Source organism: Sminthopsis crassicaudata, chromosome 5 (assembly GCF_048593235.1).
Source record: "Sminthopsis crassicaudata isolate SCR6 chromosome 5, ASM4859323v1, whole genome shotgun sequence".
In the NCBI taxonomy this organism is placed as follows: domain Eukaryota; kingdom Metazoa; phylum Chordata; class Mammalia; order Dasyuromorphia; family Dasyuridae; genus Sminthopsis; species Sminthopsis crassicaudata.
In genome coordinates, this window is record NC_133621.1 from 238943667 (window position 1) to 238961383 (window position 17717).

At 32.3% G+C, this 17717-nt stretch overlaps 1 protein-coding gene across 21 annotated transcripts in view; it reads right to left on the minus strand.

The window, feature by feature from the left end:
* LOC141544434 (protein bicaudal D homolog 1) overlaps positions 1–17717 on the minus strand; it is a 347130-nt gene that overhangs the window by 289740 nt on the left and 39673 nt on the right. For 7 of the 21 annotated variants that reach the window (XM_074270594.1, XM_074270597.1, XM_074270593.1 and 4 more), the window contains 2 exons: positions 11862–17217; positions 9192–10588 (listed from right to left, as the gene is read on the minus strand). The exons of 12 other annotated variants lie outside the window; for them this stretch is intronic. In XM_074270594.1, the coding sequence (XP_074126695.1) occupies positions 10305–10588; positions 11862–17148 (5571 nt within the window). In that variant the 5' untranslated portion in view covers positions 17149–17217 and the 3' untranslated portion in view covers positions 9192–10304. Of the gene's footprint in view, positions 1–6448; positions 8175–9191; positions 10589–11861; positions 17218–17717 lie in introns of those variants that run through there. 2 more of the 21 variants (XM_074270601.1, XM_074270602.1) reach the window with 2 other exon arrangements.

The following is a 17717-nucleotide window of genomic DNA, read 5'->3' on the forward strand; positions in this document are numbered from 1 at the left end:
AAAAATGAACACCTTTTTCCAGGGAAGAAGATGGACATTTAACAAAATAAATGAATTCCATCTACTTGATTAAAAAACCAGATATACACAAAAAGTTTCATCTCCAAATACAGAACTCAAGAAATTTCTAAAAAGGTAAAAAGAAATCTTGAGAACTATATTTCTGCCATAAAGATATATAAAGAATATATGTATAATTTATTCTAGAAACTAGAGGTGGAAAGGAAATTGTACCAGAAAAAAAGGTAAAGTGGTGGTACTACATCTCATGAAGAGGCAAAGATTACCTATTATATCTGAGAGAAAGGAGGGGGATGAACACAGTGTGTAGCAATAGACATATTTGATTTATGGTGAAACTCCTTCCACTTCATTGAAAAGTGGGAGGGGAAAAGTGAAAAGGGAAGGAGTAAACTAAATAGAAAGGGAATACAGAAATTGTGAGGAAAAGGGGTAAAATAGAGGGAGAAACTTAAGGTGGGGGAGGGATACTAAAAAGGGAGGGCTGTGAAAAGCAAGTGGTGCTCACAAGTTTAATACTGGGGGAGAGGGGTAAGGGGTAAGGAAAGGAGAAAAGCATAACCAAGGGTTAACAGAATGGCAAGCAATATAGAATTAGTCATTTTAACCACAAATGTGAATGGGGTAAACTTCCCATAAAGAGGAAGCAGTTAGCAGACTGGATTAAAAGCCAGACTCCTACAATATGTTGTTTACAGGGAACACATCTGAAACAGGGTGACACATACAGAATAAAGGTAAAAGGTTGGAGCAGAATCTACTATGCTTCAGGTGAAGGCAAAAAATCCTCATCTTAGATAAAGCAAAAGCAAAAATTGTTCTAATTAAAAGAGATAAGGAAGGGCATTATATCCTGCTAAAGGGCAGCATCAATAATGAAGCAGTATCAATATTAAACGTAAATGCACCAAGTGATACAGCATCTAAATACTTAAGAGAAATTAAGAGAGCTGCAAGAAAGAAATAAACAGCAAAACTATAATAATGGGAGATCTCAACTTTGCACTCTCAGAATGAGACAAATCAAACTACAAAATAAATAAGAAAGACGTCAAAGAGGTAGAGAGAATATTAGAAAAGTTAGATATGATAGATAATTGGAGAAAACTAAATGGAGACAAAAAGGAGTACACTTTCTTCTCTGCAGTTCATGGAACCTATAAAAAATTGACCATATATATTAGGTTAGGACATAAAAACCTCAAAATCAAATGCAGTAAGGCAGAAATAGTAAAAGAATCCTTTTCAGACCACAATGCAATGAAAATTACATTCAATAAAAAAAAAGCCAGGGGAAAATAGACCAAGAAATAATTGGAAACTAAATAATCTCATACTAAAGAATGATTGGGTGAAACAGCAAATCATAGACATAATTAATAACTTCAGCCAAGAAAATGACAATAATGAGACATCATACCAAAAATGTGTGGGATACAGCCAAAGCAATAATAAGGGGAAATTTTATATCTCTAGAGGTCTACTTGCATAAAATAGAGAAAGAGAAGGTCAATGAATTGGGCTTACAACTAAAAATGCTTGAAAAGGAACAAATTAAAAACCCTCAGACAAACATGAAACTTGAAATTCTTAAAATAAAAGGAGAGATTAATAAAATTTAAAGTAAAAAAACTATTGAATTAATTAATAAAACTAAGAGTTGGTTCTATGAAAAAAACAACAAAATAGACAAACCCTTAGTAAATCTAATTTTAAAAAGGAAAGAGGAAAAGCAAATTGTTAGTCTTAAAAATAAAAAGGGAGAACTTGCCACTAATGAAGAGGAAATTAGAATAATAATTAGGAGTTACTTTGGCCAACTTTATGCTAATAAATTCGATAACTTAAATGAAATGGAAGAATGCCTTCAAAAATATAGCTTGCCCAGAATAATAGAGGAAGAAGTAAATAGTGTAAACAGTCCCATTTCAGAAAAAGAAATAGAACAACCTATTAACCAACTCCCTAAGAAAAAATCTCCAGGACCAGATGGATTTAGAGGTGAATTCTACCAAACATTTAAAGAACAATGAACTCCAATGCTTTATAAACTATTTGAAAAAATAGGAATTGAAGGAGTCCTACCAAATTCCTTTTATGACACAGACATGGTACTGACTGATACCCACGTAGGTTGAAAACAGAGAAAGAAAATTATAGACCAATCTCCCTAGTGAATATTGATGCTAAAATCTTAAATAAAATATTACCGGGGGCAGCTAGGTGGCACAGTGGATAAAGCACCAGCCTTGAATTTAGGAGGACCCGAGTTCAAATCTGGTCTCAGACACTTAAAACTTCCTAGTTGTGAGACCCTGAACAAGTCACTTAACCCCAGCCTCAGGGGAAAAAAAAAAAAAAAAGACTAACAAATAAAATATTACCAAAAAGAAATACAGAAAATCATCACCAGGATAATACACTATGACCAAGTGGGATTTATACCAGGAACGCAGAGCTGGTTTAACACTAGGAAAACTATTAGCATAATCGACTATATCAAAAACCAAATCAACAAAAAACATACGATCATCTCAATAGATGTAGAAAAAGCATTTGATAAAATCCAGCACCCATTCCTATTCAAAACACTTGAGAGTATAGGAATAAATGTTCTTTTCCTTAAAATAATCAAGAGCATATATTTAAAACCATCAGTAAACATTATATGTAATGGTGATAAAGTGTAACTTTTCCCAGTAAGATCAGGAATGAAACAAGATTGCCCACTATTCAATATTGTACTATAAACACTAGCCTCAGCAATAAGAGCCAAAAAAGAGATTAAAGGAATTAGAGTAGGCAGTGAGGAAACCAAACTATCACTTTTTGCAGATAATATGATGGTATACCTAGAAAACACCAAAGATTCTGCTAAGAAGCTATTAAAAATAATTCATATCTTTAACAAAGTTGCAGGATACAAAATAAATCCACATAAATCTTCAGCATTTTTATACATTACCTCCAAAATCCAACAGTAAGAGATACAAAGAGAAATTCCATTCAAAATAACTATCGATAGTATAAAATATTTGGGAATATATCTACCAAAGGAAAGTCAGGAATTATATGAGCAAAATTACAAAACACTTGCCACAAAAATAAAATCAGATTTAAATAATTGAAAAAATATGAAGTGCTCTTGGATAGGCTGAGCGAATATAATAAAGATGACAATACTCCCTAAACTAATCCATTTATTTAGTGCTATACCAATCAGACTCCCAAGAAACTATTTTAATGACCTAGAAAAAATAACAAAATTCATATGGAAGAACAAAAGGTTGATAATTTCAAGGGAATTAATGAGAAAAAAATCAAATGGTGGCCTAGCTCTACCTGATCTAAAACTATATTATAAAGCAGCAGTCACCAAAACCATTGGACAAGATAGTGAATAAAAATAGCAATCTAGTGTTTGACAAACCCAAAGTTTCCAACTTTTGGGGATAAGAATTCATTATTTGACAAAAACTACTGGGAAAACTGGAAATTAGTATGGCAGAAACTAGGCATGGACCCAGACTTAACACCACATACTAAGGTAACATCAAAATGGGCCCATGATTTAGGCATAAAGAATTAGATCATAAATAAATTAGAGGAACATAGGATAATTTACCTCTCAGACTTTTGGAGGAGGAAGAAATTTGTGACCAAAGGAGAACTAGAGATCATTATTGATGACAAAATAGAAAATTTTGATTACATCAAATTAAAAAGCTTTTGTACAAAAACAAAACTAATGCAAACAAGATTAGAAGGAAAGTAACAAATTGGGAAAACATTTTTACAGTTAAAGGTTCTGAAAAAGGCCACATCTCCAAAATATACAGAGAATTGACTCTAATTTATAAGAAATCAAGCTCTTCTCCAATTGATAAATGGTCAAAGGATATGAACAATTTTCAGATGAAATTGATATTATTTCCACTTATGAGTGTTCCAAATCACTATTGATCAGAGAAATACAAATTAAGACAACTCTGAGACACACACCTGTCAGATTGGCTAAGATGACAAGAATAATGATAAATGTTGGAGGAGCTGTGGGAAAACTGGGACATTGATGCATTGCTGGTGGAGTTGTGAATGAATCCAACCATTCTGGAGAACAATTTGGAACTATGCCCTTTGATCCAGCAGTGCTACTACTGGGCTTATATCCCAGGAAAATACTAAAGAAGGCAAAGGGACCTGTATGTGCCAAAATGTTTGTGGCAGCCCTCTTTGTGGTGAGCAGAAACTGGAAACTACAAGGATGCCCATCAATTGGAGAATGGTTGCGTAAATTATGGTATATGAATGTTATGGATTATTGTACTGTTAAGAAATGACCAGCAGGATGAATACAGAGAGGCTTGGAGAGACTTACATCAACTGATGCTGAGTGAAAAGAGCAGAACTAGGAGATCATTATACACTTCAACAACAATACTGTATGAGGATATATTCTGATTGAAGTGGATATCTTCAACATAGAAAAGATCTAATCCAGTTCCAATTGATCAATGATGGACAGAATCATCTACACCCAGAGAAGGAACACTAGGAAATGAGTGTTAACTGTTAGCATTTTTTGTTTTTCTTCCCAGGTTACTTTACCTTCTGACTCCATGTCTTCCTTTGCAACAACAAATATTCGGTTCTACACACATATATTGTATCTAGGACATACTATAATATATTTAATATGTATGGGAATGCCTGTCATCTAGGGGAGGGGGTGGAGGAAAGGAGGGGAAAGTTAACAACAGAAGGGAGGCAAGGTATAATGTTGTAAAAAGTTACCTATGCATATGTACTGTCAAAAAATGTTATAATTATAAAATTAATTTAAAAAGAAACATTTCATTAAAAAAAAAGCAAAATCGATGATATGACATGATTTATAAGTGACGAAATGTAAAAGAAAAAGTAGTGGAAATCAATGATAAATCTAATTTTCAATCTATTATATAATTATCTCTTGAAATCACTTGTTTTAAGTCAATAAAATTTGCATTAAAAAAAATAGGATGTCTAGACATGAACTTCAGGATAGTACAATGATTTTAAAATTACCCCTCTTCAATATTTCCCTGATCTGTTTTTGTTGTTTTGGTATGACAATACTTTTATTAAGTTTTCAGTTAATTCACTTTCAGGTTATTTTTTTTTTTCAAAGCTCTAATCCAACACATACACAGACACACCCTTTTCAAGTATCATTTCAATTACAAAAATGTTCCTTAAACTAAAAAACAAGTAGCTCCATCTCTTCCCAAGAATTCCAATTGTTTTTCATATAATTTGCTTGCAGAAATTTCATCATTCTCTTCTAGATTTGTCTTGAGAATTGTTATAAAAAGCCCTCATTTCTAATATATAGACTCAAATTTAGAAAAATTCAAGTCATTCTCCAATTGATAAATGGCAAGGATATAAACAGACAATTTTCAGATGAAATTAAAACTATTCTTAATCAGTGAGGTGCTCTAAATCACACTTGATCAGAGAAATGAAAATTAAGACAACTCTGCAATACCAGTACACACATCTCAGATTGGCTAAGATGGTAGGAAAAGACAAAGACAAATGTTGGAGGGGATGTGGGAAAACTGGGACACTTAATACATTTAGTGGAATTGATCAAGCCATTCTGGAGAGCAATTTAGAACTATGTTCAAAAACTTATCAAACTGTGCATATTCCTTGTCCCAGCAGCGTTTCTATTGGCCCTATATCCCAGAGAGATCTTAAAGGAAGGTGACTCACATGGGCAAAATTGTTTGTGGCAGCCCTTTCTGTAATGACAAGAAACTGGAAACTGAGTGGATGCCCATCAGTTGGGAGATTGGCTGAAGAAGTTATTGTATATGAATGTTAAGGATTATAGTTCTATAAGAAATTATTAGGAGGATGATTTTAGAAAGGCCTGAAGAAACTTACATGAACTGAAGCTAAGTGAAATGAGCAGAATTCGGAGATCATTGGAAAGTCAACATGAATACTATATGACCAATTCTGATGAATGTGACTCTTTCCAACAATAAGATAATTGATGCCAGGTCCAATGATCTTGTGAAGAATAGAGCTATTTATACACAGAGAGAGGAACGTAGGAACTGAATGTGAATCACAAAACATTCTTTTTTTAAAATCTGATTTTTTGAAACTGCTGCTTAATTATGGCCTCTGACTCTCCATTCAAACACTGGATCTGTGTGATCTAAAACTGAGCAATGGCAGTAGTATATGCTATTTGGCGCCTATTCCTAATTCTGTACAAGGCTGAGCTCATTTTAGACAGTGGCATAAGGGAGTCCCTTCTGTGCTCACTGCACCAGACTTCTGCAGAATAGATACACCTACTATGAGATGTCAAGAAAAACAACCCTTTAATGAATTCATATGCTGCGAATAACATATAAAACAATGGGAAAACAGTTCAATGAAAAGCTTTATTGGCAAATGGGAAAAGAAAGGGGAACAGGAAGAAATGATCCCAATTTACAAGTCAGACACACTAACAGAGTAAAACTCACCTAAATTAGGTGAAGCAATGGGGAGTAGACATGAGTCCACTTAGCTGGTACTTTGCTCCAAGATATATTTCTGAGAGTGGGATTCTTAAGCCTGATTGTTGGTGGCTTCTCTGGCACTGGCTGATATATGTGTAAAATGGCTCAGGGAATTCTATGGAAATTTTTGTATGGGCACATGGGATTTTGGGAATTGGGGTAAAGGTGTGCATAAATCTAGAGATAAAAAACAGCTGGTGCTTAACAGGATGTTATCTGGGGGCACACAGGTATACTAATCTTAGAAAAATATTCTTCAATGTTTTTCCATGAGTACATATGTTCTATAAGCTAACAGCCTCCCATAAGGGTTGACTGTCAACCTATATACTTTTAGGCTAGAAAAATGATTATTTCTTGGATTTTCTGTCAGTCTGGTCATTTTCTTTAAATATTTGGAGGTGGTAATGGAGAGAATCTAGTAGTACTTTTTCATGCTGATTATCTTAGCTCTACATTAAGTATCTTGATTTCTTCACAATATTACATTTTCCCAACCAGTTTTACTCCTAGAATCAAGCTACTTCAATCATCCATTTTAAATTTTTCCAATCCAATCAACTATATGATTAATAATCCTTTATCGTTTGCATTCCATTTTATACACATGTGTAATTGTTTTCATATTACTATTAAAATGTGTTTCCAAATTCACTGAAGTTATTATTTGATAGACTTTTCCATTTTTTAAAATACATGTTTATTTCAAGTATGAAAAGGAATGTTTTAAAACATCCAATATTTAACACCCAAATTGTTTTCGATGTAATTTAGAAAAAAAAAAAAAAAAAAAAAAAACAACCAAGACTTTGGAGGAAAGTTTACAATTCAGTACAAAATTTAACAGTACAAAATGGCACTTTTAACAAAATACTCAAGAATATATTTCAAAATTCACAATTGGTTAAGATCTGCTAATATAGCTTATAAACATAAGAATGTATTTACAATTCTAATTAAAGTGTACAAGTAGTTGTTGAAGTTGTATGCAGCTTTTCCTCAAATTTATGGATGAATTTTTAACAGCTCTAGTCAGCACTTGAAATACAAAAATAAGAAAAAATTGAAGAAAACAATTACATTGTAATTATGTCTGTTTGGTTCAACAATGCAGCAGCTAAAATACTTTATGGTTTACCTGTTAAGTACAATCAGGTTTCTTTGCATCAATTTGATGTTTTTTTCTAAGCAAAGAAATATTAAATTTTCTCCCCATTATAAACAAGATGTTTTTAAATGATGCTACTTAAGTCAGAAATAAATTTTATAACTGAAAAGCCTTCATAATTGCAATAGTGAATCCATTGCCAGCTATAAGATTAAATTTGTAAAAGGATAAAGAACAGAAATCAATTAACCTTTGTAAGGAACAGTATTTGGACATTTTCAGTACCACACACTGCCTCCTAAACTTTATTAATTACTTTGTAGAACTCTCATCAAGGCTTCTACTTCTTTTCTCCAAATATAATTTCTTGTAGGTCTGAAACATTGTTTTTGAATCTTTTGGTGGATTCTGAACAGCCTTGCATCCATCCACACTCAATGTTCTCTTGTACACTCTTGAATTAGATAGAGCATTGTCATCTAAAGGAAATAAATGTTATTGTTATTTAATGTTAAACACCAATGAAGCATGGAATTACTAATTTAATGATAATCAGCTACATCATTTTTATTCAAAAAAAGTCAGTGTAAAAGCTTTACCAATGTACAATATATTTTACAAATCTCTTTTGATCTTTTCTTACCTCTATTTAACCCTATCTTTCCATGAACATGAATCTTAGTCTCACTTTATTCTATAATTGTCATTTCAATTTTATCATGTCAAAATGGATAATAATTTCATATTCTATACCCAAACACAGCTTTAAGCTTAGGCTTGAATGATTCATATTTCACTTCAATGTACCTCCTCCTCAGCATCAGAACCCTGGCTTGTCTTGTCAGGATAGGTTTCTGTTTTTCAAAGTCTCGTGGTTTCAATCTTCCCTACCTTTCTTCTCTTTCTCTCTTCTCCTGCCTTCCTGGCATCTGTATATCCCTTTCCTTTTACATATTTCTTTCCTTCTACCAAAGTTATCTATGAATTGCTGTATTTTTAATAATGCTTGAATATCTTTTTTTCTAGAATCCTTCTGACCCAAGGATTCCTATCATCATTTGATTTTGTCTCCATCTTACTCATTCCATGTTACTTCTTTAGCACTCAATGCTCCAGTTTCCTATATCCTTTTCTTCTCCCAGTCTGTTTTCACATCTTTGTGTGGATTTTTTAACTGAGAAGGGATCTCAGATTAAGTTCATAAAATTTTAAAGATTACACACTCAAACCACAGTCAAAGAAAAATGTTCTCTAAAACTTCTAGTATTGATAGGATTCCTTATATTCAACTTTTAGATAGCACAAAGCTGGAGAAGACAGCTAACATTTTAAACAGGCTAAAATGAAAGTCTAAAGCTAACAAAATGAAATTTAATAAATCTAAATGTTCAATCCTATATTTGGTTCTAATAATTAATTAAACAAATAAAGGTAGAATTAGAAAAATTCAGACATTTCTTATGAAAATTACCTAGGATCTGGTTTTCATTAATTATCAAATAGTTAAAAAAAAAAAAAAAAAAAAAGCCTAATGCAATCTTGGGCTATATTAAAAGAACAGCACCGAGATTCAGAGAAGCAACACTCCTGCTCTGATCAGACCATATGTAGAGTAGCTGTCTAGTTAGGGTAACATTATATGGAGGGCACTGACAAAATTAAGTATATTAACTAAGTATATTAATAGTGACCACAGAGGAAAAAGGACTAAAAATCATGTTTTAGTGAGATGCATGTTTTTAATTGCAATTCAGTTCTTTCAGTTGTGTCCAACTCTTTGTGACCCCATTAGGTTTGTTTTGTTTGGCAAAGATACTAAAGGTCACATAGTTTGTAAATGTCTGAAGCCACATTTAAATTCAGGAAGTATCATCTTCCTTACTCCAAGGGCAACACTCTATTCAGCGTACCATCTTGCTGCCCTATATAGTAAGCATAAGCAGGAAATAAAAGTCAAAGAGCTATCATCTGGAAAAGGAAGAATTTTTTCTGAACTTTGGATCTGAAGGCCCAGCAACTAGACAGAAGGTGCTAAAAATTTTTTTTGCCAAAATACAAAACAAAAACAAACCACTTCAAAAAACATCTTTTGAATGAATGAACTTCCTTAGGAGACAGTTATTTACCATTAAGAGACACTTGTTGAGGATTTTTTATAGAGTATGCTTTCTTAGGTATGTAAAGTTTAGACTAGATAATCTATGTCATGTTTCAATTATGGGAGCCCATGATTATGTAAGTAATATCTTACTCCCTAGTAATATCTAGGGATCACTATCCCTAGGTAGATGAAGTAGTCATAAATCTACCTGCCTTTCATTTGTCTGTTTTTGCTTTCTTTTTTATTTGTACTCTTGACAATTGTGTTCCTTTGATGCTCAATGCTTTCAACTTGTTTTCAGTTTTAAAAAATTATATTTTATCCTATACTAATATATATAATACATAGTACATAAAATTATGTTTAATATAAAATTATATATTTATTATAAAACTCTAATTTCTGTCTGCACTTTCATTTAAAGGAACAATGCAATTAGTAGATTCAATAGATGATATATCAGGTATCAGATAAATGCTGGAAGCTCCATTGTTATTAAAAATAAGCACTAGTAATAAATCAATATAAACAAAAAACACTGCCCACTACAAAATGTGGGGGAGGGGGGGGAATGGCAGCAAGGCACAAAAAATAAGGAACAATAAAGACAGCATATTATTTTCAGTAAGTATGTTCTATACCAAATAAAGACATTTAACATCCACCATTCTAAGGAAAGAGGGGCATTGAAACTGAGTACAGGCAATGTGTCACCTTTATCTTTGACTGCTTCTATTTTCCTTTTCTTCTGAGGAATACATTTTAACCAATCTTCTTTTGTACTTTTTATGCCTGTAAATGATCAAACTGTAATTTTAATATATCTTAATTTGTAAATATTTCTAAGTTCTAATATAACTTTTACTTGAAGTGGGAAAAGTATTGTAAACACAGAAAGAATAAGCCAGAAAGCATCTGATAGAACTAAAAAACTATATTAATTTTCATGATTTTAGTAATCTCAATGAGAAGTTGGATCTTTTATAAGGTACTATCTCTTTCACAGGAAATACTTAAAAGAATACTTTGCCAAATGGAAAAACAATAGTTTTTTTCCCATCTCTGAAGAAAAATAATTACCATACTTGGCAAAGACCAAAACTGCCATGTTATATAGTAATATTAAGTGACCAAAAAAAAAAAAAAATTAAATTAAAAAAAAAAAAAAACACCACACACTTAACTTTGTAGAGAACAAATATTTCTATAATTCGTTGGTACCCTGATTTGAATTGATTAGAGTATAAAGTCTAATTTTATGATTATTGTTAAAACTATGCATGTGTTAAATTTTTCAGTTAAGCTGAGTGATTTCCATATGGAAAAACAAAGAGATCTCTTATATAAACTAAAATGTCTAACTAGAAGAAAAATTGAAGCAAGGGTATGACTATTTCAAAAAGCACAAAAGCAATACAAAGTATAGAATAATATGCTTAGCCTATGATAAATTATAATAAGATCTTTTTAAAAATCCAAAGAATACAATTTCCCTTGCTAATATATTTTTTTAAAGTAAAACATATGCCTTTTGGAAATTGGCATACTGTAACTTTTACATACTATTTCACATAATATTTATTTTTAGAACTCTGAATTATTAGTTTTTAACATAGCAAACTAAGAAAGTTACAAACTGATAAAAAAAATGGGGACAGAAAAAATAATGTATCAAAGAATTTTAGTTACTACAGAATATATTCATTTTACAATTTAAAATTTCTTATTAATTATGGTATCAATATTAGATTTTATATAACAATAATATAGTTTGATAGTGCTTTGAGGCTTGCAAAATGATTTACATAACATGTAAACACTTGAACCTCACAACAGCCTAATGAGGTGAATACTAGCTATTATACTGTACAGATAATGAAACTGAGTGTAAATGGCCTGGTTGACTATCAAATTCAGTGTCCTTGGAAGGATCTGAACCCAGGTCTCTAACTCCAAGTCCAACACTCTCTCCTCTACAGAAATGACGTTTCTCAATTATAATCAAATTCTGTAACTGAATCATTACCTTACATAATAAGCAATCATTTTTTTTTAAATGCCATACCTTGTACAGGAACTTGCTCCTTTCTAGGAAAAGACTTTAAATCTGGATGTTCTTCACTCTTTCCATTCTTAAATAGTTCTTCTGGACATAACTTAAATTCTAGCATTTTTGGTTTTTCACATTTATTCTTCTCATGTGAAACTGAATTTTGGTTGGATTTACTATCATCATTATCATACTTAATTTGATTTACAGAACTCCTGGGTGAACAATCTAATTTTGTTAGGCAAATACTTTCTTGTGCAGTACGTTTAAATGCAACTCTGTTCAAATACATTTTCTTTTGTTCCTTTTGATCCTTTCCCTGGAGAGGATTTTGGTTATATTTGTTAACTTTTCTGCTTAAAATAACTACATCATCAAGCTGTTTTTCACCAACTTTTTCTTGCACATTCATTGCAATGTTACATTTTCTGAACTCTTTTGAATGATTAATCTTGTTTCTGTGAGACTTAGTGGCTTTATTATGGTGTGCTAAATTGTCTAATGATCTTTTATATTTCCGTACATTGTGTCCCTCATTTGATTTTGCACAGTTAACCAGTTTTATAGTGAGTTTATTGTGCCACACACATTCAGAAACATGTGGCCTATTTTTTTTTAATTTTTCACTGTCATGCCTTTGCTTTAAGTCTCCTTTAACAATTTTTTCTTTTTGCTTTTGTCTCTGAAAATAATCATGAGAAGATAGAACTTTAATAATTTTACATGGACTACTATCAGACTTAGAAGAGGTCAAGTTTGTGGATTCTGTATCTGTGGATACTTTTTCTTCACAATTTTCTTCATTCGCGCTTGAAAGAGACTCACACAACTTAGACCCATTTACTATACGTGTTTTCTGTTCTAGCTCATGTTTTTTCTTTTTCTGCTCCATATCAGATATATCAGGATATTCCAACTTCCACTTTGGATTTTTAAATTTTGAGCAATCCGATTTAAATTTTAAATTAAACTTTTCTGTTGATACTAAATCTCTAGAAGAGCATTCTTTCTTAAGAAATTCTTTGTTTTTAATTGACCAAAAATGTGATTTCTTCTTTTCCCCACGTAAAGGGATTAAGTTTCTTGCCTTAAGTACCTTCTGTGGATTTTCCTGAGAATCTCTTTCATTATATTTTACTATTTTCTTCCTTGAAGAAAAACTAGATTTTTCCTTCTCCATGGTCTTTGGTGAACATTTTATTTCATTTTGTTCCATTTCAAACAAACTTCTTTTCCCTTCAGGACATGCTAGAGAGTTATTCTTCAATGTACTATTAATTTCTGGAGCAAGGATGTTCCCATCAGTAGCTGGGTCTCCTTTATAACTCAAGTTTTCTGAAAGTGAACTCTGCCCATCAAGCTTCTCTTCTGTTGTACAGTCTTTTCTAGAATCACACAGACACTGGGGAACTCCATCATAAACTGTAGATAGCCAACCTAATGCACAGCAATGAACGTCATCTTTTCCTGTTGAGATTTTTGTGGAATCCTGATGACCATTATCTCTTGTAGTATTCACAGATGAACCACAATGATTCTGGACATCTATCATTGATTTCTTTTTCTGAGAATGTTCCACTTTGTCCAGGTTATCATGTCCTTTGCAGATTTTTTTACTCTCCTTAGGGAACAATTCTTTCATGCGCTCTGAGTTCAATATTGTAATTTTAATTTGGTTTACTGGATCTTCAGAGTCATACTTAGTTTTGATGCTGGTTTCTTTATCTTTAGTGACTAGATCCATGCTTAGTTGCTGTGATGCATTTTTATTTTCTGCTGGTATAATATTGTGTGTGTCTGTACGTTCAATACCGTAAGGAAATTCTTCTACAAGTTCAGACAACTGGTCATCTAGATATTTCACAGATGCTGCCTCATCAAGAAGACTCTCATGTTTTGCTCGTTCAATATTTTGGACCATAGAAGACAGGTCTTTGGTGAAATGAGCACTAGATATATCAACAATTTCTTTAGAGTTAAGATTGAGTTGATCGTCAGTTGATGAGCAACATTTATTACTAACAATCTCTTTCTTCTCAATATTCTTTTCCATGTGGTTTTTTTGCTTTACAATTTTGCCATTTGTCTCACAATGGTTTAATGATTTTGAAGTCCCCAATGATTTTGTCCCACAAGATATTTTAGGCAAGACATCAGTAATTTTCAGCAAATTTTGCCTTTTAGGATTACTCACAGATTCAAATTTTGTCTGATTTAGTTGCTCTTTTTTATCAATCACAGTGTTGCCTGGTAAAGAAATCTCTTTTTTATCAACCTGTGTTGAAGGGACAGAGTTGAACATATTGGCTATTTGGGAATTATAAAATGTATCACCTTCAACAAGAGAACAGACACTGGCAATTTGTAGTATATCATCACTCACTGGAGTATCATTCACCAACTGCACTGGGATGTGCTGGTCCTTTTTTTGTTCTTTAACTTGCCCTGAACTGTCTGCATTATTGGGAGAACAGATATCCTTTTCTAAATGTGATGTGTGTAGTTCTGACTTGTCTAGCTTTTTTTCCAATGTTTCAGATGAAAAATTCAAATTTATGTTTGAATGTACTATTCCATCATCTGATTTTATGTCTTGTAATTTGGAATCAAACTTATTCATCAGTGCAAAATTACTTGATGCAACATAAACTTCTGCTGTCCTTTTTACAACATTAACATCTGATGAAACAATTGGTTCTTCTTTAATTTGGTCCTGTAAACTACACACACTACCTTCTTGAATAACTGGGAACACTGATTCTAATGAAGACTTAGGTTTTAGTGATTGGTCATCTGATGGTTTTACCTCTGAAAGGATTAAAGGAGACACAACAGCAATTTGAAGTTCAATTCCTTTTGTTAAATTTAAATTTCCAGATTCATGTTTGTGTACAATAGGAACACTTGAAGTGGGTAAAACTGTTTCATTTGTGTTTCTTCTAACTGTAGGAGATGCCATTTCATCTGGTACTTTGTTTTTTCCTAGTTTGTCATTTTCCTCAAAGTTGGTGGATTCTGATGGTTTTTTTTTCCATAATGCAAGACATGCAGTTAGTTCTTCCATGGAATAATTATTATCCTTTGCACAAGATTTTCCATTAAGCAAAAATGAAGTCCTATCTTTCAGTTTAATAGAATTGTCTAAACTATCTGTACTTTTAACAGTAGTCATTGGAATTCCTGTGCTTTGGGACTGTGATTGAGAACTAATGACTTCCATTTTTTGTTTTACTTCAGAATGAATAGATTTATTGCAGTCCTGCATATTTTCACTCACACTTTTTGCTGATGTTTCTTGATTCATTATTTTAGGGGTAAAATCTAAAGTTGTATCATTGCTTTTAAGGAGCTGAGAAAGCAGCTTATAATTGTCCTCTTTACTTTTCAAAGCCTTTTGTCTTTGTTGGTTAAGAGAAGTATTATTAATTGTATCATTGGATAATTGTGGTGTGTCAAATCTATTGCCTTTATTAAGATCTAAGGAAGTCTGATTTGTTAGTGTGTGTGCAGGATTAATAGGTGGTAGGATTTTTTGACATACTGGGGAGGTTTCCTGCGAAAGAGTATTTATGTGCTTTGTTTGCAATTTTCCAGAAGAGGCAGAATTTGATAAAACTGAACTACCTTGGTTAATCTGTCTGCTGCAATCTATTTCTTTAATATTAGTGTTCAGTGTGTTTTTAGTTTTATTTGTATCTTCTGTAGATTGCATTCCTTTCATTAGTTGGTGCTCTGAATTAATTGACATCAACTGAGGAAAAGACTGATCCTTAGAAGGAAGTTGAAGAGAGACAGCAGGATTTTGTGGTAAGGAAGAATTAAGTGTTTTATCCTGATTTTCAGAAAGAAAGGATTTTTTAATTTTAATTTCTTTTGCTAATTTCAAAAATTCATTTTTCATTGCCAATAATTTTTTAATATCCCTAAATAACCCTTCTTTTGTTATATTGGAATGACTTTCTTTTGATATATCAATTTCTGAATTAATGGAATGACTACTTTCTCTATGAGAACCACTATCTTTTACAAAAGAACTACTACCTTCCTTGAGAGAACCACTATTATCCCCTAGAAAACCACTACGTTCTCCAAGAGAATGACTATTTATCTGGTTGCTTGGTCCGGGCATTCTGCTCAGTAATTCAGAAGATGCATCACAAAGACTTGTCCTTATTTGTTTATTTTTATAGTGGGGAATTCCACCAACTGCAAAAGAACTGCCTGATTCATTAAAGGGATAGTTTGTTTCAACATTCAGTTTCTGATGGCTATTTTCACTAGTGTTCTGCCACTGTTGTTGACAATCTCTTCCAAAACCTCTTTTTGTTTCAGAAAGAGGTATTTGCTGAGCATGTAAAAGTTCATTAGATGTATTTTGAGCTAAATACTGACTATTTTTTTGAAATGGTGGGATTAATCGACAATAATAATTAGGAAGATTTCTATTATTGGTCTCAGTAACTGTACTAATAGCTGCATACTGACGTGGCTGTACAATTGGATATGGAGGCAAAGGTGCTGCAACAGCTACACTAGGGTTTAATAGCTGATTATTTGTAATCTGTAACGGTGTAGCTGAAACAACAGGTTGTTTTTGAATGTTTGTATTTTGTAAATTGGTTACTACACCTCTTTGTGAATCAAGATACTGACTTGGTTGCTGAAAAGGCACAGTTAGTCCATTGGATGTACAGGGTGGAACCCACCCAACTTGCTGTTCTGCTGAATATAAATTAGATCCTTGATTTCCTGGATACAATGCAGGAACTTTTGAAGGGTTGGATACCATTTGTAGCTGCATAGTATAAGTATTTGATGAGACATACTGATCCTGAGATTTAAGTGCATTATGTACACTATTGCCAACACTAGTTTGAGATGCACCAGATAATCCTCTGCTAAAAAAGATAGAATCACTTACTGAAGAACTTAACCAAGAATTTCTGGGAGTTCCAAGTGATCTATGTGAACTTTGATCTGGTTGATTTGGTACTACTTTCAACTGTGAAAAAGGAATTTTTTCAGTGGAAGTTTCTGGGATGACAACTATCCTACTAGACATATCTGGGTGACAGACCTGCTGAGGATTTTTAGAGCTTTCAACATTTTGATACTGCAGTGATTGTAATGTGGTATTTTTATTGCTAGGGCAAACAAACACCTCCTGATTATTTCTAGAATAATTACAAGAACTCTGAGGTGTTAAGGTATGTGGACTTAAGGCTTTTCTTAGAAAACTTGATTGACTTTCTAAATAGGATGGAAGAGCAGCATTATCTTCTGGTTTGGTGTTCCAGTCCATTGCTCTCCTGAAGATGTATCAGTATAATCCACATCAGTTTTTTTTTGGCAGATTTTTAATGTCAGTAATCTGAAAGACAAGTAAACATTATTCTTTTTCCAGTAATTGTTCTTTAAAAGCTTACACTAAAACTAAAATTTCTATGAAAGAAAATTGGTTGTTTTATCATCCAATATTTGATGACGCTATTTCTATCATTTTCTCTATAGGAGGATCAGGATCATGAAAACTAGTTGTTTTGAAATAGCAAATATGACCAATACTAAAAAAAAAAAAAAAAAAAAAAAAAAAAAAAAAAAAGCAGCTTTCAGTTCTGTTATAGGACGGGTAAAGGACAAATACAAGGTAAATGGTGCTTTAAAAAAATTTCACAGATCAAAATTACAAAAAAGGAAAAATTATTTCAATATTTCTTAATATAGACATGATCATGGGTAAAGTGTCATATCTATTGTGAAAGAAATGAAAATTTATCAATTGGTAAAATGAAATTTACCACTTAGTTTGTGTTTGACTAAGAGGCAAGGAAGAATGATTTCCTAATGTTTGACTAAGGGGCAAAGAAGATG